The following is a 23558-nucleotide window of genomic DNA, read 5'->3' as shown; positions in this document are numbered from 1 at the left end:
TTTTAAAAATAAAATATCGACATGTGTGTTCTTTTGAATAAACTGCTCACCTACCTACCTCACGCACGAGAAGAAGGTTACAAAGTAAATTTCTCAAGGATGAGGTGGACCCCCTGTTAATTTCTCAAGGAGGAGACTCATGCTAGTTAATAGAGCTGATATATAACTATACAGGGTATGAAATTGAAAAAAATTTAACAAAATTCATTCTTCTCAGGAATATTACGGAGCACCTGCAATTTTCTAAGAAATGAGACTCATGTCAGTTGATAGGGCTTATAAATAGCTATCTATGGTATAAATTAGAAGAAAATCGTTAGAGCCGTTTTCAAGAAAACCGTGAAAAACATGGTTTTTCAGTAATTATCCGCCATTTTTCTCAAGAATATTACGGAGCTCCTGCAATTTTCCCAGAAATGAGACTCATGTCAGTTGATAGGGCTTTTAAATAGCTATCTATGGTATAAATTTGAAGAAAATCGTTAGAGCCGTTATCAAGAAGACCGTGAAAAACATGGTTTTTCAGTAATTATCCGCCATTTTTCTCATGAATATTATGGAGCTCCTGCAATTTTCCCAGAAATGAGACTCATGTCAGCTTATAGATAGCTATCCATGGTATAAATTTGAAGAAAATCGTTAGAGCCGTTTTTGAGAAAATCGTGAAAAACATGGTTTTTTAGTAATTATCCGCCATTTTCTCCGCCATCTTGAATTAATTTTATTGAATTTCTTATTGTCGTGTCCTCATGGTATAAGGACCTTAAGTTTAAAATTTCAAGTCAATCGGTTAATTAGAAATGGAGTTATCGTGTTCACAGACATACACACACACACATACACACACACACACACACACACACACACACACACACACACACACAGACCAACACCCAAAAATCATGTTTTTGGACTCAGGGGACCTTGAAACGTATAGAAAACTTGAAATTGGGGTACCTTAATTTTTTTTGGAAAGCAATACTTTCCTTACCTATGGTAGTAGGGCAAGGAAAGTAATAAAGGAGAATATGCATAACAGTTCGTTGACTGTCAGTGTTCCTCATTAATAGCATCAATGCTCCTCATTCAGACAATGCTGACACATTGATGTGAATCTTTCTATAATTTGGTTACTTTAGTAATTTGGTAATTACAATTTGGTTACTCTAATTTGATGAAGATAATAATGTTGATGATTGCTACTGTTTCAATTTCAATCATGTTTGACATTTTTACTTTTGATGCCAGCTGTTATTATTATGTAAAATAAGCTCTCATTGAATGGAATCATAATCATTGAAGTCAATTATACTAAGAAAGCAATTTCTGTTTGAATATGTTTGTGGATATGTATGTATGTCGGACGGATCTCGAAAACGGCTGTTAACAATTTCGATTAAATCAGGAATATAGTGTGTTTGCGACACAAAACATTATTTTGGAACAGGTCTCAACTCTGGGAAGATTCGCTGACGTTCCTTGAGAAAGGATTATTGGCTCAAGTAGCAGCTGATTAGAAAAAATCTGGTGTGGCGCACTCACACAACTTTCCTTGCCGTTATGAAAATTGATCACCTAGACGCGCATCTCAAGTCTACTTATAAACAAAGATCTGGGAAAGCTGGTGACAGGACAATAACGCTGGAGACATACGAGGTCTGCTATCTCTTCATAGTGAATCATTTAATATAACCAACAGTTGCCAACAGTTTGCAATTGGATAATAACATTTTCTCGAATTTCGTGCTTATTTTTAATTTTAGGTGAAAATGTTCCTGACATTAATTGTAGAGATTTTCATGCTCAATTTTTTCCATTTGAAATTTTTGTTCAAATTGTATCTGAAGCCTGATAATTGGGAATCCAAAATCAAACTTTGCATAAATGGGGTGGAGCTCCTGAAATTTTTACAGATATGGGACTTGTGGCAGTTGATAGAGCTTATCAATGACTATTTTAGGTATGAATTTAATCAAAATCGTTGGAGCCGTTTTTGGAAAAATCGCGAAAATCCCTGTTTTTGACTACATTTTCGTCATTTCAGCCGCTATCTTGAATTGCATTTGATCGAAATTGTTCGTGTCGGATCCTTATAGGGGAAGGACCTCAAGTTCCAAATTTTAAGTCATTCCGTCAATTGGGAGATGAGATATCGTGTACACAGACACACATACACTCATACACACACACACACACACACACACACATACAGACCAATACCCAAAAACCACTTTTTTGGACTCAGGGGACCTTGAAACGTATGGAAATTTGGAAATTGGTGTACATTATTTTTTCGGAAAGCAATACTTTCCTTACCTATGGTACTAGGGCAAGGAAAGTAAAGAGTTTTCCATAGTCTGTTGAAAACGTAAGAGTGTGTGAGCAAATGAAAAAGATCATAATAGCTGTACTTGAGTTACCAAATTTGGTGACCTTATTTTAAAACATTGCAGTATTCATGGAACATCTGGGAGAATAGGTTTAGGAAGTGATCGGATGATAGGAAAATAAATTTAAAATCGATCTTTCCAAACATATGGTAGTTGAATGTAATGTTCATTGTGAGGTGATAGAAATGCGACTAATTTCTTCAGCTTCTGTTGTTCCTCTGTTGAACCAAGTTTTTACGCAGCCATGGCCTTGAGAGAGCCAGTTGCACTGTCTGTTAATTCATAATCCGGACTAAATACCACGAGAACCAATCTGAGAAGCCTTCTATTAAAAAAACCCTGCTGATTAATTCTCATGAAATTTAATCCTGATTGAAATTGAACAGGCTTTTGTGCTAATGGGCCTGATATTTTCGTGTTTCAAAATCAGCTAAAAACTTAATCGATAAAAAAATATGATATTCCATCAGCTGCTCCTATTTCCTTTCATGATGTCATTACATGACACATGAAAAATCTATTGATAATAGATCACAAGTAAAAAATAAAGTTGTCAATTTAGAAAGAAATCAAATTGAGTTACATGTTAGTTTACATCCAAATTTTCTTCCCTAATATTTTGATTGAAGCTGAGATCAAAGAAAGAAATCATATAATGGTAGTTAATAAACAAAGTGATTGAATAAACTCTATTCAGATTTATGCAAATTCACATTAAATTGATCCCACTTTAATATTTATGATTGTTAGTAAAGTTTATGACATGAGAAATCAGCCACAATAAATGTTATACTAACTATTATAAATGGACTCTTATGTATGAATGGACTTCCATGTAAGAAAGAATCAGTGGATTCGCTGCTTTTACAGTTTTGGATGAGTGAAACGAAAAGTAAGCGACAGGCTATGCCAAAAATTCCAGAATAAGCAAGAGATCCATTACTCTGTTGTATATCCATACTTTTTCACTGTTAAAATTAAACTTGAATTTTAAAAAACTTTTGAAGTGAAAATACACTTACTTTTGTAGTGACGATCGTTTCGACCTGTTGTTGGTCATCATCAGACTTTGGGAATTTATTCAGATGACAAGGCTATGTGTGGTAAGGGATGAAGGTGGTGGAATAGGTTGTGGTGGGGGTTGGGTTGATGGATACTTAGTGAGGCGGTAATTTTGAACTGTGGACTATTTTGTCGAAGAGTGTGTGGGAAGAGAAATTAACTTGATCATTTAGGAGACTGTTGGGAAACTGTTTTGTGTGGTTGTAAATTTCGTATTGTTCCAATACATTGAGTTTTCTGCTTTTTTGTGGGATATGAAGGATTTCAAGATTGGTGGCGATGTCGGTGTTTGTGTGGTCTGTTGATATAATATGGTCAGCAAAGTTTGAGTGGCTATGTGGTTTATTAATGGCTCTGATGTGCTCTTTGTATCTTGTCTGAAAGTCACGTCCAGTCTGTCCGATATACAGTTTACTACAATCATTACATTTCAATTTGTAGATGCCTGGTTGCTCAAATCTCTGTTTGTTTGGTGATTTTGAAAATGTTTTCTCAGTGAATTTGTTGTTTTAAAGGCGATTCTGTATTTGATTTTCTTAAAAGATGATGCTACTTTCTGTGATTTTTTGTTGTAGTATGTGAGTGTGATGAATTTTTGGTCATTTTCCATATTATTCTTGGTTGATGATTCTGTTCTTATTTTGTGGAGTAGGTTGTCGACTAGAGTGGATGAGTATCCATTTTGTTGGGCAATGAATTTGATCGTGTTGAGCTCTTGATTGTAATCAAATTGTGGCATGAGGGGATATTCAATAGTCTGTTGATCATGTGGTGGAAAGCTGCAAGTTTATGTTGGGTTGGGTGGTTGGAGTTATTGTGAATTACTGTGTCAGTTGTGGTAGGTTCCTGTATATTTTAAATGTTTTGATAGTATGGTTTTGTTTAAATATGGTGATGTCCAAGAAATTGATTGTACTATTGTTTTCCAGTTCTATGGTGAAGTGCAAGTTTGGGTGTATTTTGTTCAGTTTGGAGTGAAATATTTCAGTTTGCCTAGTGTTTCCTTTGTATAAAATGAAAATATCATCAACATATCTAAACCAGCTGATGATTCTGTCAAACTGATTGAGAATGTGTTTTTGTTCAATGTTGTGGATAAAGATCTCAGCTAAAATGGAATAAATGGGGCTCCCCATGGGGAGACCGTTTGGCTGGAAATAATATTGGTTATTGTAACAGAAGTAATTCTGTGAGGTGACTAGGTTAGTGAGATTTACAATTTCATTTATATGTTTAGGTGGTGTATTATTCTGTTCCAGCATTGTTTTAAGGAATTTTACAGTTTCGGGAATTGGTTTGGTTGATGGCATCTTTTATTTTTGTTTGATATTTGTGAGTTGGGTCAGTTGAGAGTTTGACTATGTTATTGTCAGTGATGAATTTGTCTATTTTCTGGTCTATGTCTGTTTTATGCATTATAACTGTCATGTTGCCTTTGTCAGCATTAGTGATGACTAGGTTGTGTTGTTTCTGCTTGTTTTTTATGACACTAGACATTTCAAATTTATACACCAATGTACCAATTCCCGAAACTGTAAAATTCCTTAAAACAATGCTGGAACAGAATAATACACCACCTGAACATATCAATGAAATTGTAAATCTCACTAACCTAGTCACCTCACAGAATTACTTCTGTTACAATAACCAATATTATTTCCAGCCAAACGGTCTCCCCATGGGGAGCCCCATTTCTTCCATTTTAGCTGAGATCTTTACCCACAACATTGAACAAAAACACATTCTCAATCAGTTTGACAGAATCATCAGCTGGTTTCATCAGAATCATCAAGCAAAATAAAAAATAACATGGTCACTGCTAATTTGATAACTGTCAACGGGAAATATTAATCGCCAATGAATAAAGTCGAGGTTGACTTCCAAGCCCCGCCCAATATTCTACAAAATTCGCTGCAATCAGACTAATATTCTACAGAACACTTCCAACATATCAATTAATTATTTGAGTGATTTGGCTCAATAATTTTCATGCCAAGTTGTGGCCTAATCTCAAAAACTATTATAACAATTTTGATAGAATTAGATTATAAATGTTTCACAAAAATAATATTATCTTTTAATTCCCGTAGCGAAACACGGGTGCCCTGCTAGTAAATAAATAAGACAAATAATTTCTCACAAGTCCAATTTTCATCCTCAGACAGAGTTACTAGGATGAGGTAACAAATACAGTAGACATAGCTATTTGGATAACCAACAACTTGAACGACTAGCATGCAGCATTGATAGCAATTGGGAAGCCTCAAAGAACAAAATACTAACTAACAGATGTGCTGACATAATTTTTCAAGAAAAGACAAGGGAACCTCGACCAGAGATAACAAAAACGGCAGACATCATGAAGAATTTAAAGAAGAAGATGAAAACCAATGACCTGATGATTTTGAAAACTGACAAAGGATGCACTACAGCAATGGTCGCCAAACTTATGAGCCTGTGAGCTAGAATAGCATTCATAAATCTTCTAGTCAGCTACCAACGAATATTCGACTGAAGAAAGTACGGTACGCAAAATAAAATCTTCACACATTTATTGCCTATAAAGATACATTTATAGTGTTGAAATTTACTCATCTCATAGCAAAAAGTATAAAAAAAGTTGAAATGTACATTTCAATGAGAGCAGTGGAACTCTTTTTGGTCATCAAGTATTTTCTTGATGTTTGTAGTGTGCGTTGTAGCCGCCATTCTGATGCAGTTGTCCAAATGTTCGTTCATTAGTCAGTCTGTTCCTATATCGATTTTTTATGAATTTCATACTTGAAAAAGATGCTTCACACAAGTAGGTAGAGCTGAACATAGCTTTCAACCTCAATGCAACTTTATAAATTAATCAATTCATTTAGTTCACAAACAAACATAATACAAAATAACAAAGAAAGATTTTTAAATGTGAAATGAAAGTGGACAACCGAAGGCATAAGCCCGACTGGGGTGTACTACTCCTAATAAAACAACATAAAATACTCAGAGGTGTAAGGCCGCTCCGCTCTAGAAATAAACTTAGCATAATAATTATAACAGAATAAAAACATTTTTTCTGCTACGATAGTCCGACAGATGAAAACTGGGATGAAATACTTTCATTATGATAAATAAAAGGTATACAGAAATAAAACCAAAAATAGGAAATTTACAATGCAAAATGCAACTTGAATAATATTTGATTGAATATTTTTCTTTGAGGACTTGAGGCCAATTATTGGTTCCCAACCCAAGCATTTCTGTGAGCTACCAAAAACTACCCCACGAGCTACCGGTAGCTCGCGATCGACTGTTTGGCGACCACTGCACTACAATAATAATGGATAAGGACGAATATCTAAGTAAGGTAAACCATTTCATTGCAGATAACAATTTTATTGAGATTAACTCCAATCCCACCACCAAAATCAATAGCTTGATTAGAAATAAGTTGACTACCACCACCAAATTATTTAATAAGAAAGAAACTAAGTATCTAACAGTTATGAATCCATATCCACCTAGACTTTTCGGTCAACCTAAATTACACAAAACTAATGTTCCTATATGACCAGTGGTATTTTTTGTTAATTCCCCCTGCTCTAAATTAGCTCACAAACTGAATAGCACCTTTCGGTCATTAACGGGTTTTCAACCAAAGTTTAGTATTAAAAATTCATTGGAGTTGGTCAACAATATAAAGCATATTCCTGTTCTATCATCTTATAAACTTGTGTCAATTGATGTTACTAATTTATTTACTAGCATTCAGGTAGGAAATAATGAAAGCCTCTATAAATGATCATACACTCAGAGAAGAACTGATAGGATTGATGAAGTTATGCACTCAGCATAATTATTTCAAATTGAACTATAGATTTTTTGAACAAAGAGAGGGGTTGGCAATGGGGTCACCCCTCTCACCACTCCTAGCTGAATTATTTATGGATAAGTTGGATAGTAGAATCATTGAAAATAGTCATTTCAAAGATAAAATTGTTTACTGGTTTCGATATGTTGATGATATTATTTGCTTATGGAAAGGAAGTAACAGACAACTAGACAATTTTATTTCTTATCTGAATGGATTACATCAGAGTATAAAATTCACTGTAGAGGTAGAACTGGATTGAGTATTGAATTTTCTAGATTAAAGAATAGATCATAGCACTGGTTTTCACAAGTTTCCTATTTTCAGAAAACCAACCCATACTGATGTTATCATTCCTCTTCATTCTTGTCATCCTATTTCTCACAAACTTGCTGCTTTCAATAGCATGGTCTATAGAGCACTAACAATACCTATGAGCCATCATGATTTTGATATTGAGATCACTAAAATTAAACAGATAGCTGTCACAAATGGGTATGAAGAAAGTATGGTGGACGGATTATTGAGTAAAATTAATAGACAAATTTCAATCAGTTCTAGCTTTGTAGGCTCAAACTGTGAGGAGAAGACTTGGATAACAATCCCATATTTAGGCCTTGTATCTGATAATATAGGTAGGGAATTTAAGAGGAATGGATTTCCTGTCGCTTTCAAGACCAAACCGATTTTAAATAGTCTATTTAGCTGGAGTAAAGACAAAATTGATATTTGGGATGAAAGCGGGGTGTACAAACTTATATGTGATGATTGTAATGCTTGTTATGTGGGTCAAACTGGTAGAAGTTTCAAAAGTAGAATTAAAGAACACATCAGAGATTGGAATAAACAAAATGGGGAATCTAACTTTGCAGAACATTTGATAACAAATAATCACAAGTTCACAGTTAAGGAGCATGTTGAGTTTCTGCATGCTAATAACAAAGGCAGATCTTTGAATATTCTAGAGGCTTTAGAAATAACAAGAGTAATTAAGGAAAATTCCCAGTATAGTTTAAATGACCAGATTCATTTCAACCAATACAACACTACGAATTTAGTTTCATCATAAAATTGTAAGCATACATTAGTCAATAGTTTTTCCATTTACATATTTGTTTTATTATCTTTCACACTTGTTTTCTTGGTTCTTATTTTGTACTGAAAGTAAATTTTGTTATCATGGCGATTCTGTTGCTTAAGCCGCCATTTTGTCACACCGTTGAGTGGGAGGAGACTGTCTAACTAGGCCAATGGCAGGCGTTCATGCCCTCGACCAATAGCAGTAATCCCTTACTAGTAGTATAAATTCTGCTGCTCTTGTATTTAGTTTTAGTTTATCAGAGATTGACAATGGTGTAATAACCGAAACCGGTCTTTCTAATAATTATTATCAATAAATCAGGGTTTTTTGACAATTTCTTAGTCTTTTTCATTCAAAATAAATAAGACCTTAAAATTTACACTATCCACCAAGAAACATTACCAAGAAAATGATGATATTATTTAACCGACTATCATAAAAAAGTATTATCATAAAAAATAATTACTTGAGCTAAATTCTAAACTATAATATTGTGAAGTCAATATTTTCGTTTGTAAACTGATAATCTTGATTCCAATGTGCAGCGGCTTGATATGAGAAGCAAAAACAAAATAAGATTGCTTTATCGCCAGAAAAGTATATTGCTCTGTAGCTTATTCGAGGAAGAAGTACCTATCTTACTAATAAAAAACTTTTAAATAATGACATTAGAGTAATTTCTGTGAAAATACAATTAATATCAAATCAATGTCAATGAGACAATACATGCATGCACAGGGTAATGGGGTTTTGAGTTGAGGGTTTGAAATGTTGAGATTTCAAATAAAATGTCTTACATGTATTTAGTTTTGATTGAATGAGTAGTATTGATGGCATGCCCCTTCCGCATTGCGTGTGTTTTCAAAGCACTGATTGAATTGTACACAACCCCACACGAACAGGTGTACTTTGATCCACACTCTTCATCATGTCTAGTTTTGTGCAGCTCAGTGGGAAAGCCTTTATTGCATTTCAAGCATATGAACGGTTTCACCATGTGAACCTTTATGTAATGCTGCAAAAGATAAATATGAAAAGAATTAATAATCTAGTATAATATATTTGAATTACTTATAGCAGAAAACCTTTCCTATGATGTATGTACAATAATTTATTTTATTTACTTTTATCAAATAATATCATGCTAAAAATGTCAGATGTTCTGTTCACTGATATTGGTGTATCCCGTATATATTCGTTAATAATCGTAGTACAAGTCATGACTTTGTTATATTGGTTGGATATTAAACTATTAGCATGAAAACAGTGAATTATCAAATATTATAGTCCAAGAAGAAGGATGATTAAAATTTAAAAAAGAAAATGAGGAAACCATCTACATACAGCAAGCCCCTACCAATACTTCTACTGAAACTTCAGATATGGACAATTTACAAAATGCTTGCTGGATCCAGTAAGAGATAAAATGCTTGCTAGGATGGGTAGGCCTAAGCCTAAGCCGAAGCTGGACGATTCGGGGGAGCGGGAGAGCACTCTTGCTGTGAAATCAGTAATGAACATGGCAGCTAGGAGAAACGCACAATAAGGTATGAAACAATTATTAAATCATAAAGCTTACAGAGGTTTTAGAAAACATAAATATGTCTGAAATAAAGTGTTGGACAGAGATTTTCGTTCATTGAAGATGATACAACTAAATGTTGTATAGTGACAGCAACTCTACATAGTGTATCTGAAAATACAGTATTAGTATCTACAAAATAAATATATATGTTACATAATTATGTTTTTATGTTATATCAATAAGATTGAGTTACTTAAAAGTTCTATTACTGTTATTACATAGCATACTAGTACCCTTTTTATTTTATTTGAGACACTTATTTTATTTTTTTATTGAACTGTGTCTCAAAGAAAATAAAAATGGTACTACTAATTCTATGTGAAAATTATGATATGATTTGATCATTAAGAAACGGTTAGTGTAGAGTGTGTGTTCCCAGATAGCTGCAAGCTCGTTCTAAGGGGGTTATAACTAGGAAATCCGTATTTACTTGTACTGTATATGGCAAAAAACCTGTTAAATTTTGATCAGAAGGTCTTAAAAAAATGTCTTATCTGATTCTTATTGGTTCTCGAGGCAATTGATCACGGTTGTAAAAAGCCAGTTGAATTTTTATCAGAATGTCTTTTTGACGAAAGGTCTTCTCTGATTGGTTCTTGTGGCAATTGATCACGGTTAAAATTTAACAAGTTTTTGTGCAACCGGGCGAAGACTGCTGGAACTCGGACAGCTCTCTGTGTGAACATAACCTTAGTATGTACAACGAAACATGTTAGTCTATAAATAATACATAAGTAGCCTACCTGAATTAAAATGATTTATCATAATAATTCACTCCGACTACTTATGTTTACAGTAGGGATTAAGTTTACTTTTTAAAATTGGTGAATAAAAATTCAATAGACTGGTATTAATAGAATATATGAATTGAACTTACTTGTTTCAAATATCTGAATTGGGTGAAGAATCTATTTGAGAAATTCTTATTAACGTTGCTAACTTCAGGATTAAAATAGTATTTGCAGCTTTTTTCAGGGCAGTAGAATTGACCATATTTTGGTCTACAAGCTGATTCAACAGTTCTTCCATGTCGTTTTTGGAGGTGAAGCGTGAGATTTGATGGATTGTGAAAAATGTCGTTGCAGTTTTTTTCAGGGCATTCAAGGTTATTTAAAATTTCACTCAATTCTGATGCTTTAGGAAATATGCAGCATTTACTCTCTTCCAACATCTGTGAATAATAAATACTTTATCAGGATTTTAAAGAGTTGCAAACAAATAAATATAGTTTGTCTTTCTTAATAGAATAATACGATTCTATACATTTAAATGGGGCGTTCACATTAGTCAATTTTACAAAGAAGTTTTTTTTCAAAGCTGGAGTTGAAAGCAGCGATTTTAAAAATTAGATGAACATAGCCTAAAGGGTTCTGTTTAATTATGTTTTAAAGATAGGAAGAAAGTTTAGGAGAGTTAGTTTTGTTTTTTGATGGCAATATGTTGATATTATTCTAAATTTTGCGATAAATTTAGAGATAACTTAATAAATATGAAAAGCGAAAAGTTGAAAAATTTGACGATTTGAAATACTGAACAATTTTCAAAAACACCAGAAGCGACAACTGTAGCTGCGTGGTTATAGATGCTATTGCTTTAATATATGCAAAGAAAAAATATATTGTTGAATAATACCTTGTAGTCCGGGCGCAAATGTAATTCCGTGGTCATTTTTGGGTAACAGCCGTGGAAGATGTCTCAATTTCTTCGTTAGGTCTAGCATAATAAGGATCGTGATGATAAGTCGAAATCACAGGCAAACACCTCGGAAACAAGATGTCTGCCAAAATTTTCAGGGTTTTGCTATATCGCATGTATTTCAATAACCGTTCAAGATACTCAACCGTTTTTCTTGAGAAAAATATTGTTAAAATCTACCTCTACAATTTTTGTATAAAATTTTTCTTTAAAACGCATATTTTTCTAGTTATAACCTTCAAAAGCCCCCCCAAAAAACTTTTTTTTCTAATTTTTTACAAAGTTCATTCTATTATAACTTTTTTTGTGCAAGAGTTACAGAGAAATTTTGAATCTATGAAATTTAGAGCGTTCTTTCAACTTTGGAACGATATTTATCTTAATGCGCTCTGTACGTCAAAAAATGAGTTCTCCAGCGCCCTCCAAAGAAAATCCTGCATGATTTCTGGTGCGTTTTTTCATATGCATGAGGTAAAAAGCTAGAACAAAAAAATCTATTTTTTCACGACTAATTCAAGATAGAGACTTGCAAATGGTATCAATATCTTCGTTAAAACAAGCTGAATAACTATATTGATGATGGAAACAACGAAAATATTTGACATCATTGAAAAATTCAAGATGGCGGTCATTATTGACAGAAATTTTTATATCGCTTGCTATTCAGTTATTGTGAGAGATATCGGATTGGTTTTATCACCAAAGTGTTTAAAATTAATGAAAATATGATGTTGAAGAGAAACGTCTTATTTCGACCACTGTTTTCATGATTTATTCAACTTCAAAAACTTGAAACATACATTTTTCGGGGACAATATTTCACTTTACACCCTGTAAATGTATTCGCAGTTGACATACACTAATGTTATTGATAATGGGTTCATCGGAAAAAGAGAGAAAGTACTGCTTGCAACGGAAAACACGCTTTTTCCAACAAATGCCAAGATTCAAGATTCAAGATTTTTTATTCGCCATTAAGTACAGTACAAGTTTATCTTATACTAGCGTACAATAGGTCGTAGTCACTAATCTAATTAAGACTTATATTACAGTCGAGTCAAAAAGAATTAATTAAAATGAGCATATTATTCAATAAGCTGTCAAATAGTCATAAACATTAAGTATGCAAGAAACATAATTAACATGTTTGCATGTTGAAACATAAATTACAAACATAAAACATACTTAAAGTATAAATCAGAAAACATCTATTAAAAACTATTGCTGATACATCAACCATACCGGTACGTCAAACTTCTCAAGTCATGGGCGAGAAATTCTTCAATTGAATAAAATGCTTGTTTTTTCAGCCAGTATGATACAGTAAGCTAATTAACTGATAAAGAAATAGAATCCCTTAAATCGGAAATAAAAACTATGAAAACGAGTCAGGCTACATTGAGACAGGAACTAGCAACAAAAAATGAAATTATTCGTCTTCTGAAATCAGATAGTGAATTTCCACCCTTATCTCAACCAGCATCCGAGATAGGTGATTTTATTACACCCAAACAAAGTTTTAAATCGAGAAGCTGTACTTCGAATCCACCAGTTCAAACTGAAAATAGATTCGCAGTGTTGGGGAGGAGTGATTCGCGTTTCGCTTTGCCTGCAAACAGAGTTACTGTGAACAGAACGCGGACACACGAGTCTGCGGCGCCTGTTTCTCAAACGCAGCAAAAAAGGTCTACTAGAACTCGGACTTTCAATATTCAGTTTTACGCTGATAGCCAAGGGAGAGATGTCTATAAACATTTCAGAGATGAGAATCATACATTCTCAAGCATGATTAAACCTGGAGCAGGATTCAGGGAGGTGGTGAAGGAGACTGGTGAGGTGAACGCCAATGATGTGCTTGTTTTTCTTGCCGGCACAAACGATATAGCCTGCAATGAGAGGAAGGAGCTACAATCTGCGCTTAGAAGTAAACTACGCGACCTGCAGAGCCGACGTGGAGGTCATGTGCTGGTGTTCTCGGTGCCTCATAGGCATGACCTGCCGAGATGGTCTGCGATCAACAAGGAAGTCCAGAGAGCAAACAACGAGAACTTCATTCTTTGCAAAAAATTTAAAAATGTTTCATTTGTTAATATAACCAATATAGGAAGAAGATTCCATACATCAAATGGCCTTCATTTGAACTCTTTAGGCAAAAAGTTTGTCTCTCAAAAGATTTTAGAATTGGTGCATCAGCTAGCCAACACAACGGAACTAGTTCTTGACCCAATCCCCTTGAAACACAATAACGTCAATCATTTTTTAGGGCACAATCTGATGAAATAAGATCAAGTAGAAGTGATAGTGATTGTATGAATCCAAACAACAAGGGTTATCCTAGCTTAGAAACAAACAAAAGCAAAACAACAAATTTGAAGAAAATAAAAATGTTTTTAATAAATATTTGTTCTCTAAGATCCAAACTAAATCAACTAGAGCTAATCTTATCAGATAATTCTACTGATGTTGTGTGTATCAATGAGCATTGGCTTAGTAATGATGAAATTAAACTTTATGTTCCAAGTGGTTTCACCCTAGCTGCCTCGTACTGCAGGTCTCCCCCACTCACACATGGTGGCTCATCCATATTAGTCAAAAACTCAATCAAATATAGTTCTATGAATGTTAGTAACTTTTGCGTAGAGAAGGTTTTCGAAATATCAGCCATAAAACTCGTCCACAATAAAGGTATAATAATAAGTGTATACAGAACACCGGACTCCAATATTCAGGACTTTCTCAGCAAGCTAGAAGAAGTTTTAAATTATATCACTGAGAAATCCTACTCTTTCATTGCAATTGCTGGAGACTTTAATCTTAACATTCTTGAATTACATAGACCTGAAATCCAACAATTTTTAAATGTCATGAGATCCTTTAATCTGTATAACGTGCACTCCCTACCAACAAGAGGAAAAGCAAGCTTGGACAATATATATACATGTGTTAAGTCCGAACGTATTGAGTGTAAACTGTATGATCAGGATCTGATATCAGACCATGCAGGTATATTTGCTGATCTCTCCGTAGATATTGTCAGAAATTTTAAAAATAATAACAATGAGACAGAAATCCATAAAAGACGTCTCATTACAACTAATAGGATTAATAACTACAAAAAATGTCTCTCTAGTTATAACTGGTCATACATATGCAATGTCTGTGATACAAATTCTGTGATGTCTATGTTTATTAATGTTTTAAAGTCCTATTTTGATATACACTGTCCTGTAATTAATTATAAGCCAAAGTCTAAATCTAGTCAGAAAAACTGGTACACGCCTGAATTAAAACTCATGAGGGAGCACCTAATGATGCTGTATAATGTTTGGAAGATAACTAATACTGAAAATGCCAAAGTTATATTTAAGAATTACAAAAAACAATATTGTATAGCTATTGATAGAGCGAAAATTATGGCAAATGATGATGTTATCTGTAAATCCTCTAATAGGAGTAGAGCAGCATGGAAAATTGTAAAGAAGGAAATAGGAAATGACTCACCTCCTCAAAAAATTAATATTTCACCAGACATACTCAATGACTTCTTTGTTAATGTGCCAAATACTGTATCCAAAGATCTAAACCAATCTTCGGTAACCTATGCTGAACTATTGCATAATTTTAAGTTTGCTGAGGGTATTAATAGCAGCACTCTTGAATTCTCATTTAAAGTGGTCAAACCTGAAACTGTGATATCCATTGTGAATAATTTAAGCTCCTCAAAAAGTGAAGACTGTTTTGGTCTATCGAATACCACCTGGTTGCCAATACCATCAATTAGAAAACCGTGTAACTCCTTGAAGGTACAGACTTGGCAATGGTATCAATCTCTTTGTAATGATGTGTAAAAAGAGATTATCCATGATGGCCTTCTCAAAAATGTTTGTCATCATGAAAAAAACAAGATGGCGTTTAAAATAGGACGATTTTCAAGAAATCGTCTGTAATTCTAATAATGTCGAAGATATCGTATCAATTCCTCAAGGTCAGCAGCTCGGCGCATATTGTGACTGGGATTTCACCTCTTCTCGTCCAGTCTTCCTGGTTGTCCATCAGGTGTGATAGTGAGCAAAACACGTACTGACTGTAGATGGTGAGCAAATGAGGGTATTTGTTTTGTCCTCATTCAGCTTTTGCTGAGAACCACTTTTTTGCGCTGCATGGCAGTTCTGCAGATCTTGGAATGGCCTCATCACTTGTTGGACCTCTCGCTGTTATTGTAGTGTCATCTGCAAAAATCACTGCTTCCTCCTTCCTCGTTTGCTGTGAAATCATTCATGAGGAGAATAAACAGCAAGGGTCCCAACATTGAACCCTGTGGTACACCATGCTCTACTCTCCTGATTCTTGAAGTCGCTCCCTTTATTGAAATAGCTTGCATTCTATTTTGCAAGTAGTTTACAATTGTTTTCAGCACGGTCCCTTTCATGCCATACATTTCAAGCTTTTTGATGAGTAAGTCATGCGGCACACAATCAAAAGCCTTACTCAGGTCACACATTGTGAGGGCCAGGGCTTCACCACCCTCAAAGGCACTTCGTATCTTGCTGGTCAGGGTGAGCAATGCACTTGTAGTTGAGCGCCCATTTCTGAAGCCATGTTGGGATTTTGCCAGGATTTCGTTCCCCTCCAGAAATTCTGTGAGTTGCACCTTCATTTCTGTCTCGATGACCTTGGACAAAATTGGGACTATTGATATTGGTCGAAAATTAGATGGGATGCTGGTGTCACCTTTCTTGTGAATTGGTATTGTTCTTGAAATCTTCAGTAGATCTGGGAACTTACCTTCAATGGAACAATCATTTATTGCCCTTGCCATTGGTCTTGCTATTAAGTGTGCTGTGGATTTCAAGATAAATGATGACAGGCCATAAATGTCCTGTGTTTTGGTGTTCTTCAATCCTCTGATAATGTTCTGTATCCTCCTTGGGTTAACCTCCTTCCACACATACATACTTACACCATCTCTGGTGTTGATGCCAACAACTGGATCGTGGTCGCCTGTTTCGTCCAGGTCCTTCAACACATTACCAGCAGCCTCAACAAAATAATTGTTGAAATCGTCTGGGCTGAGCGGAGAGTCTACCTGGAGCTTCTTTGGACGATGTTCGTTGATCACATCCCAGGCCGCTTTGCACTTGTTGTCTGCATTCATGATGATGTTGGCTGTGTGCTCTCTCTTTGCCTGTCTGACATTCCTTCGGTACTCATTGTTTACTCTCAGGTAGAGCCTGTAGCTGTTTTGTCTCTTTTCTTTTGTTTCGGCTGTCTTGTATTGATGGTTTAGCAGCATCACTAGGTTCTTCTGCCTACAGAGATCCCCTGTGAACCATGTTCTCTCGTTTGAAGTGTGGGACAGTGGACCTCTATTGAGTCTTGTGGATTTCCTCATCACTTTAGGGTATACAGAGTTGAAAGCGCTTATGTACCCAGTAATCAAATGTTGCTATATCAAATGTTAGTTCTGGATGTGTGGTGCTGAAATATTTGATTCCAGTTTATGCTGCTCAATTTCTGACAGAGCTCTGAAATTTGCTCTTCTCTGACTACTCTGGTGTAGGAGCTGTAATTTGATTTCCATGCAGCCTCTGATGCAATTTCACCTTTTCCAGCCTCCTGTTGGATCTGGAAGACAACCGCGCAGTGGTCTGAAATCATGGGGTCAACTACTTTAACTGTATAATCCCAGGAATCCATATTTGTTAGAAATGTTAGAAATGTGTCCAGGCATGCAGTTCCTCTTGTTGGAAGGTGACTGGCTACAAACAAACCATGATGACGCAATCATACTACAATATACGGAAGATTTATCCAATTCCATTAGTCTGATACCATTCCCAAGTCTGTACCTTCAAGGAGTCATGAGTTACACGGTTTTCTAATTGTTGGGATTGGAATTTGATGGAAAAAGCGTGTTTTCCGTTGCAAGCAGTACTTTCTCTCTTTTTCCGATGACGCTCCAGCCGTGGAATTACAGCGTCCAACCAGATGTCATTTTTAAGCTTTGGAAATGTTCTGAAACCCTGTATCAATAACATTAGTGTATGTCAACTGCAAATACATTTACAGGGTGTAAAGTGAAATATTGTCCCCGAAAAATGTATGTTTCAAGTTTTTGAAGTTGAATAAATCATGAAAACAGTGGTCGAAATAAGACGTTTCTCTTCAACATCATATTTTCATTAATTTTAAACACTTTGGTGATAAAACCAATCCGATATCTCTCACAATAACTGAATAGCAAGCGATATAAAAATTTCTGTCAATAATGACCGCCATCTTGAATTTTTCAATGATGTCAAATATTTTCGTTGTTTCCATCATCAATATAGTTATTCAGCTTGTTTTAACGAAGATATTGATACCATTTGCAAGTCTCTATCTTGAATTAGTCGTGAAAAAATAGATTTTTTTGTTCTAGCTTTTTACCTCATGCATATGAAAAAACGCACCAGAAATCATGCAGGATTTTCTTTGGAGGGCGCTGGAGAACTCATTTTTTGACGTACAGAGCGCATTAAGATAAATATCGTTCCAAAGTTGAAAGAACGCTCTAAATTTCATAGATTCAAAATTTCCTCGTAACTCTTGCACAAGAAAAATTATAATAAAATGAACTTTGTAAAAATTTAGAAAAAAAAAGTTTTTTTGGGAGGCTTTTGAAGGTTATAACTAGAAAAAAAAGCGTTTTAAAGAAAAATTTAATACAAAAATTGTAGAGGTAGATTTTAAAAATATTTTTCTCAAGAAAAACGGTTGAGTATCTTGAACGGTTATTGAAATACAAGCGATATAGCAAAACCCTGAAAATTTTGGCGGACATCTTGTTTTGAGGTGTTTGCCTGTGATTTCGACTTATCATCATCACGATCCTTATTATGCTAGACCTAACGAAGAAATTGAGACATCTTCCACGTCTGTTACCCAAAAATTACCACGTAGTGCCTTAATCATGACATTTGCGCCCGGACTATTGTATAATAATATAAGTACTTCCAATATCTTCACCACGTTTCTAGGATCGGGGAACTGTACTGATTAAAAATAATATGTACAGCAATAGACTACTACTACTGTAATGAAGCTGTTCCGTTAAATCGTGCAGTTTTCGCTTAGGAAATGAACTGTTAGTTTGATGAAATAAATAAGTTTACTTGGATTCAAGATCTTATAACCTCAAATGTATAGCCTAATTTTTATAAATAAAAATCTAATTTATCTTGGTTTTCTTTTTTTAAACTTTTCTTGGATCATACATCCTCATCAAGTTATCTTTGACCGAGCGAAGTGAGGTCTAAGATTCAAGTCGACGTTTTGGCATTTCTCTTAATGTTTAAATGTTTATATGTTGCGCATTTACGGCGAAACGCGGAAGTAGATTTTCATGAAATTTGACAGGTATGTCCCTTTTTAAATTGCGCGTCGACGTATATACAAGGTTTTTTGAAATTTTGCATTTCAAGGATAATATAAAAGGAAAAAGGAGCCACCTTCAAACGCCAATATTACCGTAAAAATCAGACTATAAAATTATTCATCATAAATCAGCTGTCTAGTGGACTATAAAACTACCCGTTCAAAAACATCGAACATCTTAAAAATGTATCTTTCCATTAACGTTAGTAGACAGTTGACTATAATACTACCCGTTCAAACACATCGAACATCTTGAAAATTGTATCTTTCCATCAACGTTGTGGCCGTTGCAGCCAGACCTGATAACAGCGCTCACACTCACATTCCAGGACGACACGTCACGGTACGATATAGAATAGAAAGCTCTATGCTTATTTAGGAATTTTTCTTGACACTTTTAATTGATAATTTATTTATTAATTTTTGAGAAAACAACAACAGGTCAATGTAACTCATTGAGCGCGAGGTTTACTGTTCACAGAACTACTAGTTCTACATTGACAGACAAGAAGTACAATGGAATTAAGATTGTGTTTTTATAAACTTGACTTCAAGTTACACTCATTTTATACCAAACATTAATTCAAGGTCAAAGAAGCTTGAGTGACGACACTTTTGAAATAAGACAATCGCAATGTCAACGTTATATCAGCGATATACAACGGAATGGGTATTTTGTTGATAGAGGTTATAATGTAGAGTTATAGGTACCGTAATAATGTAATGTTGGATACTGCATCCATCACCAATTAACATTGATATCTTTCAATGAACTATCTAATCTAGACATAATAGTAAGAGCAATATGATTAAAAATAATTTCCATATATTCAGATGTCAATAAGAATATTAATAAGTATTGCCTAGACTTGTGACAATTTTGCAAGTACACCACATTAAAATTTGAAATGCTATTGCTGAAATATTGTAGCTACTATCTTTAGTATTATAACAGCTGTGACCTACTAAATTAATAGTGTGTTAAAGTCCACTTTTACTAATCTGTTCGATTACCGTTTAGCATAATAATCAAAGCTGTTATTTCAATGTTACAAAACCCATGTTCATGTAGGCTAAGGTAAGTTTCACTACAGTTTTAAAATTACAGTGTCACTCTTACTTTCAAAAACTAATATCTTATTTACAGTTAACTCAAGTTAATAAGTTAAGCATACATAGAAATAATTTAATCTTTAGTAGGCACAGTACCTTGCGTTCATAACATTATTCACGCTTAGATAGCCTAAACAAAGTTTCAATAAATTGTATTTCATTTCCATCAGATGAGAACATTTTATTAATTATAAAGTTACTTTTGGATTTCACATAGCTAACTTTAATATCAATAATTGAATGTTGATTTTACTTTTATTCTTTATCATTTACAATCCTAACCTCATATTCTACACCAGTTACACCACCGTATTTATTTACTTTTTTGTTTCTTCAGTCTACACTGCCTTTATGATAACCAGTTTGTCAATGACAGGTGGATAACATTATTATTCTGCAAACAGTTTTCATGTTGAATATTTAAAAAAAAATTGAAAAACTGGTTTAAAAAAATCAGCCAGCCTACATTTTTTTATTCAATAAAATACCTGGATGCCTCGTTAGTACACGACGAGATGACTTCTAGTTTCCAATGTTTTCAACCATCTCGTCAAGTGTCGGGTGAATGCCTTGTTGACATGAAATTTTTATAGATACAAAACAGAAGTAGATGCAAAACAAATTAAACCCAACAGTTTCAATGCAATTGCCCAGGAAAATACTATTTATAACTCTATTTAATCATTCAATAAACTTGTTAATTAAAAAAATAGAATTAGTTCTACATATTCCAAATTGAGTGTAAAGTACAGTTGGCACAGCTTTTGTAAATCGAAATCGGAGGATTGACCGGACCGACCGATCGTTTGCTGTGTGTGAGTGTGTGTGCTTTTTGCTCTGTTATTAAATAATTTATTATGGAGTACAGACGGCTTTTTCAATGAATTCAATTTAAGTAATTGATCATGGGGAATAGCATTAATTGAATTTATGAAGATTAGTATGAATTCTAAATACGAGAAACTACCGAAGCTTCATACGGCATCTTTAATTGATGACGAGAGTGAATCTTTGGAAAGCCTCAGTTCTGCAAAAGTAAGTACATATTTCCCAGGATTGTTTCAGATACTACAATTTCAGAAGCAGAAATGTATTATTTAGAATATATTTCATACTATACATCTATCAAGTAGCGTCCATCTGTTATGAATAATCAATGAAAATAAAACAGGTGTCAAACCTTGTCAGATAGTAATGGACGTCTGCTTCTGCTGACTGTCAAACCTGTTGGGGTCAATAACAGAAAAATAAACAAATACTTCAAAAGACTTATTATTTTTAACACGATTAGATGTATTCATTTATCTATTTATAATTAAATAGAGATAAATGTCCAAACCATTTTTTCAATTTATCCAGTGTGACTAATGTTTAGCTAAAGAAAAATCTAGCCTACAACTGTAGTAGGGTAAGTTGAACTACTATGAAGGGTACTATTTTAATACTACACAATTTTTCGTATTCTATTTCGAAAATGATAATGTTCAGTTATTGACCGAGCGAAGTGAAGTCTAGGATTCAAGTCTACGGTTTGGCATTTTTCTTAATGTTTAAATGTTTTTATGTTTCGCATTTACGGCGAAACGCGGTAATAGATTTTCATGAAATTTGACAGGTATGTTCCCTTTTTAATTGCGCGTCGACGAATATTCAATGTTATTTGAAATTTTGCATTTCAAGGATAATATAAATGGAAAAAGGAGCCTCCTTCATACGCCAATATTAGAGTAAAAATCTGGTGTGGCGCACTCACACAACTTTCCTTGCCGTTATGAAAATTGATCACCTGACGCTAGTGTTCCCGCGCATCTCAAGTCTACTATTCAAAGATCTAAGCCAGCTGGTGACAGGACTATAACGCTGGAGACACACGAGGTCTGCTATCTCTTCATAGTGAATGATTTAATAGAATCAACAGTTGCCAACAGTTTGCAATTGAAATAATAACATTTTCTCGAATTTCGAGCTTATTTTTAATTTTAGGTGAAAATGTTACTGAACATTAATTGTAGAGATTCTCATGCTGGATCTTTTCCACTCGAAATTTTTTGTTTAAATTGTATCTGAAGCCTGATAATTGGGAATCTAAAATCAAACTTTGCATAGATGAGGCGGAGCTCCTGAAATTTTTACAGATATGGGACTTGTGGCAGTTGATACAGCTTAACAATGACTATTTTAGGTATAACTTTAATCAAAATCGTTGGAGCCATTTTTGAGAAAATTGCGAAACCCCCTGTTTTTGACAACATTTTAGCCGCCATCTTGAACTGCATTTGATTGAAACTGTTCGTGTCGGAACCTTATAGGGGAAGGACCTTAAGTTCCAAATTTCAAGTCATTCCGTTAATTGGGAGATGAGATATCGTGTACACAGACGCACATATACTCACACACACACACACACACACACACACACACACACACACACACACACACACATACAGACCAATACCCAAAAACCACTTTTTTGGACTCAGGGGACCTTGAAACGTATAGAAATTTAGAAATTGGGGTACCTTAATTTTTTTCGGAAAGCAATACTTTCCTTACTACCTATGGTAATATGGCCAGGAAAGTAAAAATGTTATTTGCTACAAAGCAGCTGCCTTGAGCATTTCTATGCTCAAGTATTCTCTTATGGCCGCCAAAAATTTATGAAATTTAAATTTGAAGGAACAAAAAATGTGCAATCCCTCACCATCATTATCCCAGTAAAAAATTTCAACCCATGTTTACTGGATTTTTATATTTATTTTGATTTATGAAAAACATTCACGAAGAGTTCCAAATTTCAAGTCATTCCGTTAATTGGGAGATGAGATATCGTGTACACAGACGCACATACACTCATACACACACACACACACACACACACACACACACACACACACACACCACACACACACACACACACACACACACACACACACATACAGACCAATACCCAAAAACCACTTTTTTGGACTCAGGGGACCATAAAACGTATAGAAATTTACAAATTGGGGTACCTTAATTTTTTTCGGAAAGCAATACTTTCCTTACCTATGGTAATAGGGCAAGGAAAGTAAAAATCAGACTCTAGAATATTATTCATCATAAATCAGCTGACAAGTGATTACACAGATGTGTGGTGAAGCCAGTCTATTACTGTATTTCCGTAAGGTCTATAGTTTTAATCAGGTACTTGTGGATGAACATACTGCGTTAGGTCTACTGTTCACATAACTACTAGTTTAGCTTGGCCCCCTAAAAATTTTTACATTCTCCTCTGAACAAGTTCTTCTTGTTCGTAAGTTGTTTTTATAATCTTTATAAGTTTGCCTTTTTATTCTTGGTTAGGCTATCAGGTCTTCTTGG

At 34.5% G+C, this 23558-nt stretch overlaps 2 protein-coding genes across 9 annotated transcripts in view; one reads left to right on the top strand and one right to left on the bottom strand.

Annotated features, from left to right (window-relative positions):
- The window catches only part of LOC120351316 (zinc finger protein SHOOT GRAVITROPISM 5), a 33861-nt gene extending 13153 nt beyond the window's left edge, over positions 1-20708 (bottom strand). Inside the window, exons 1-3 of one of the 6 annotated variants that reach the window (XM_039428123.1) lie at positions 20687-20708; positions 10852-11145; positions 9187-9404 (exon numbers count right to left, since the gene is read on the bottom strand). In XM_039428123.1, coding sequence (XP_039284057.1) covers positions 9187-9404; positions 10852-11145 — 512 coding nt within the window. In that variant the 5' untranslated portion in view covers positions 20687-20708. Of the gene's footprint in view, positions 1-9186; positions 9405-10851; positions 11146-11606; positions 11657-19315; positions 19379-19407; positions 19649-19796; positions 20000-20294; positions 20530-20686 lie in introns of those variants that run through there. The other 5 variants (XM_039428120.1, XM_039428117.1, XM_039428121.1 and 2 more) reach the window with 5 other exon arrangements.
- LOC111061748 (calcium-transporting ATPase type 2C member 1) overlaps positions 20142-23558 on the top strand; it is an 81107-nt gene continuing 77690 nt past the window's right edge. Inside the window, exon 1 of one of the 3 annotated variants that reach the window (XM_039428116.1) lies at positions 20142-20163. Coding sequence is in view for 1 of the 3 variants with exons in the window: in XM_039428112.1 (XP_039284046.1) it covers positions 21129-21233 (105 nt within the window). In the remaining 2 variants the exon portion in view is untranslated. Of the gene's footprint in view, positions 20164-20794; positions 21234-23558 lie in introns of those variants that run through there. The other 2 variants (XM_039428115.1, XM_039428112.1) reach the window with 2 other exon arrangements.

The sequence above is a fragment of the Nilaparvata lugens genome, chromosome 5, assembly GCF_014356525.2.
Source record: "Nilaparvata lugens isolate BPH chromosome 5, ASM1435652v1, whole genome shotgun sequence".
Taxonomy (NCBI): Eukaryota; Metazoa; Arthropoda; class Insecta; order Hemiptera; family Delphacidae; genus Nilaparvata; species Nilaparvata lugens.
The sequence above is the reverse complement of the archived record's forward strand: the minus strand, read 5'-3'. Positions and strand labels throughout refer to the sequence as shown.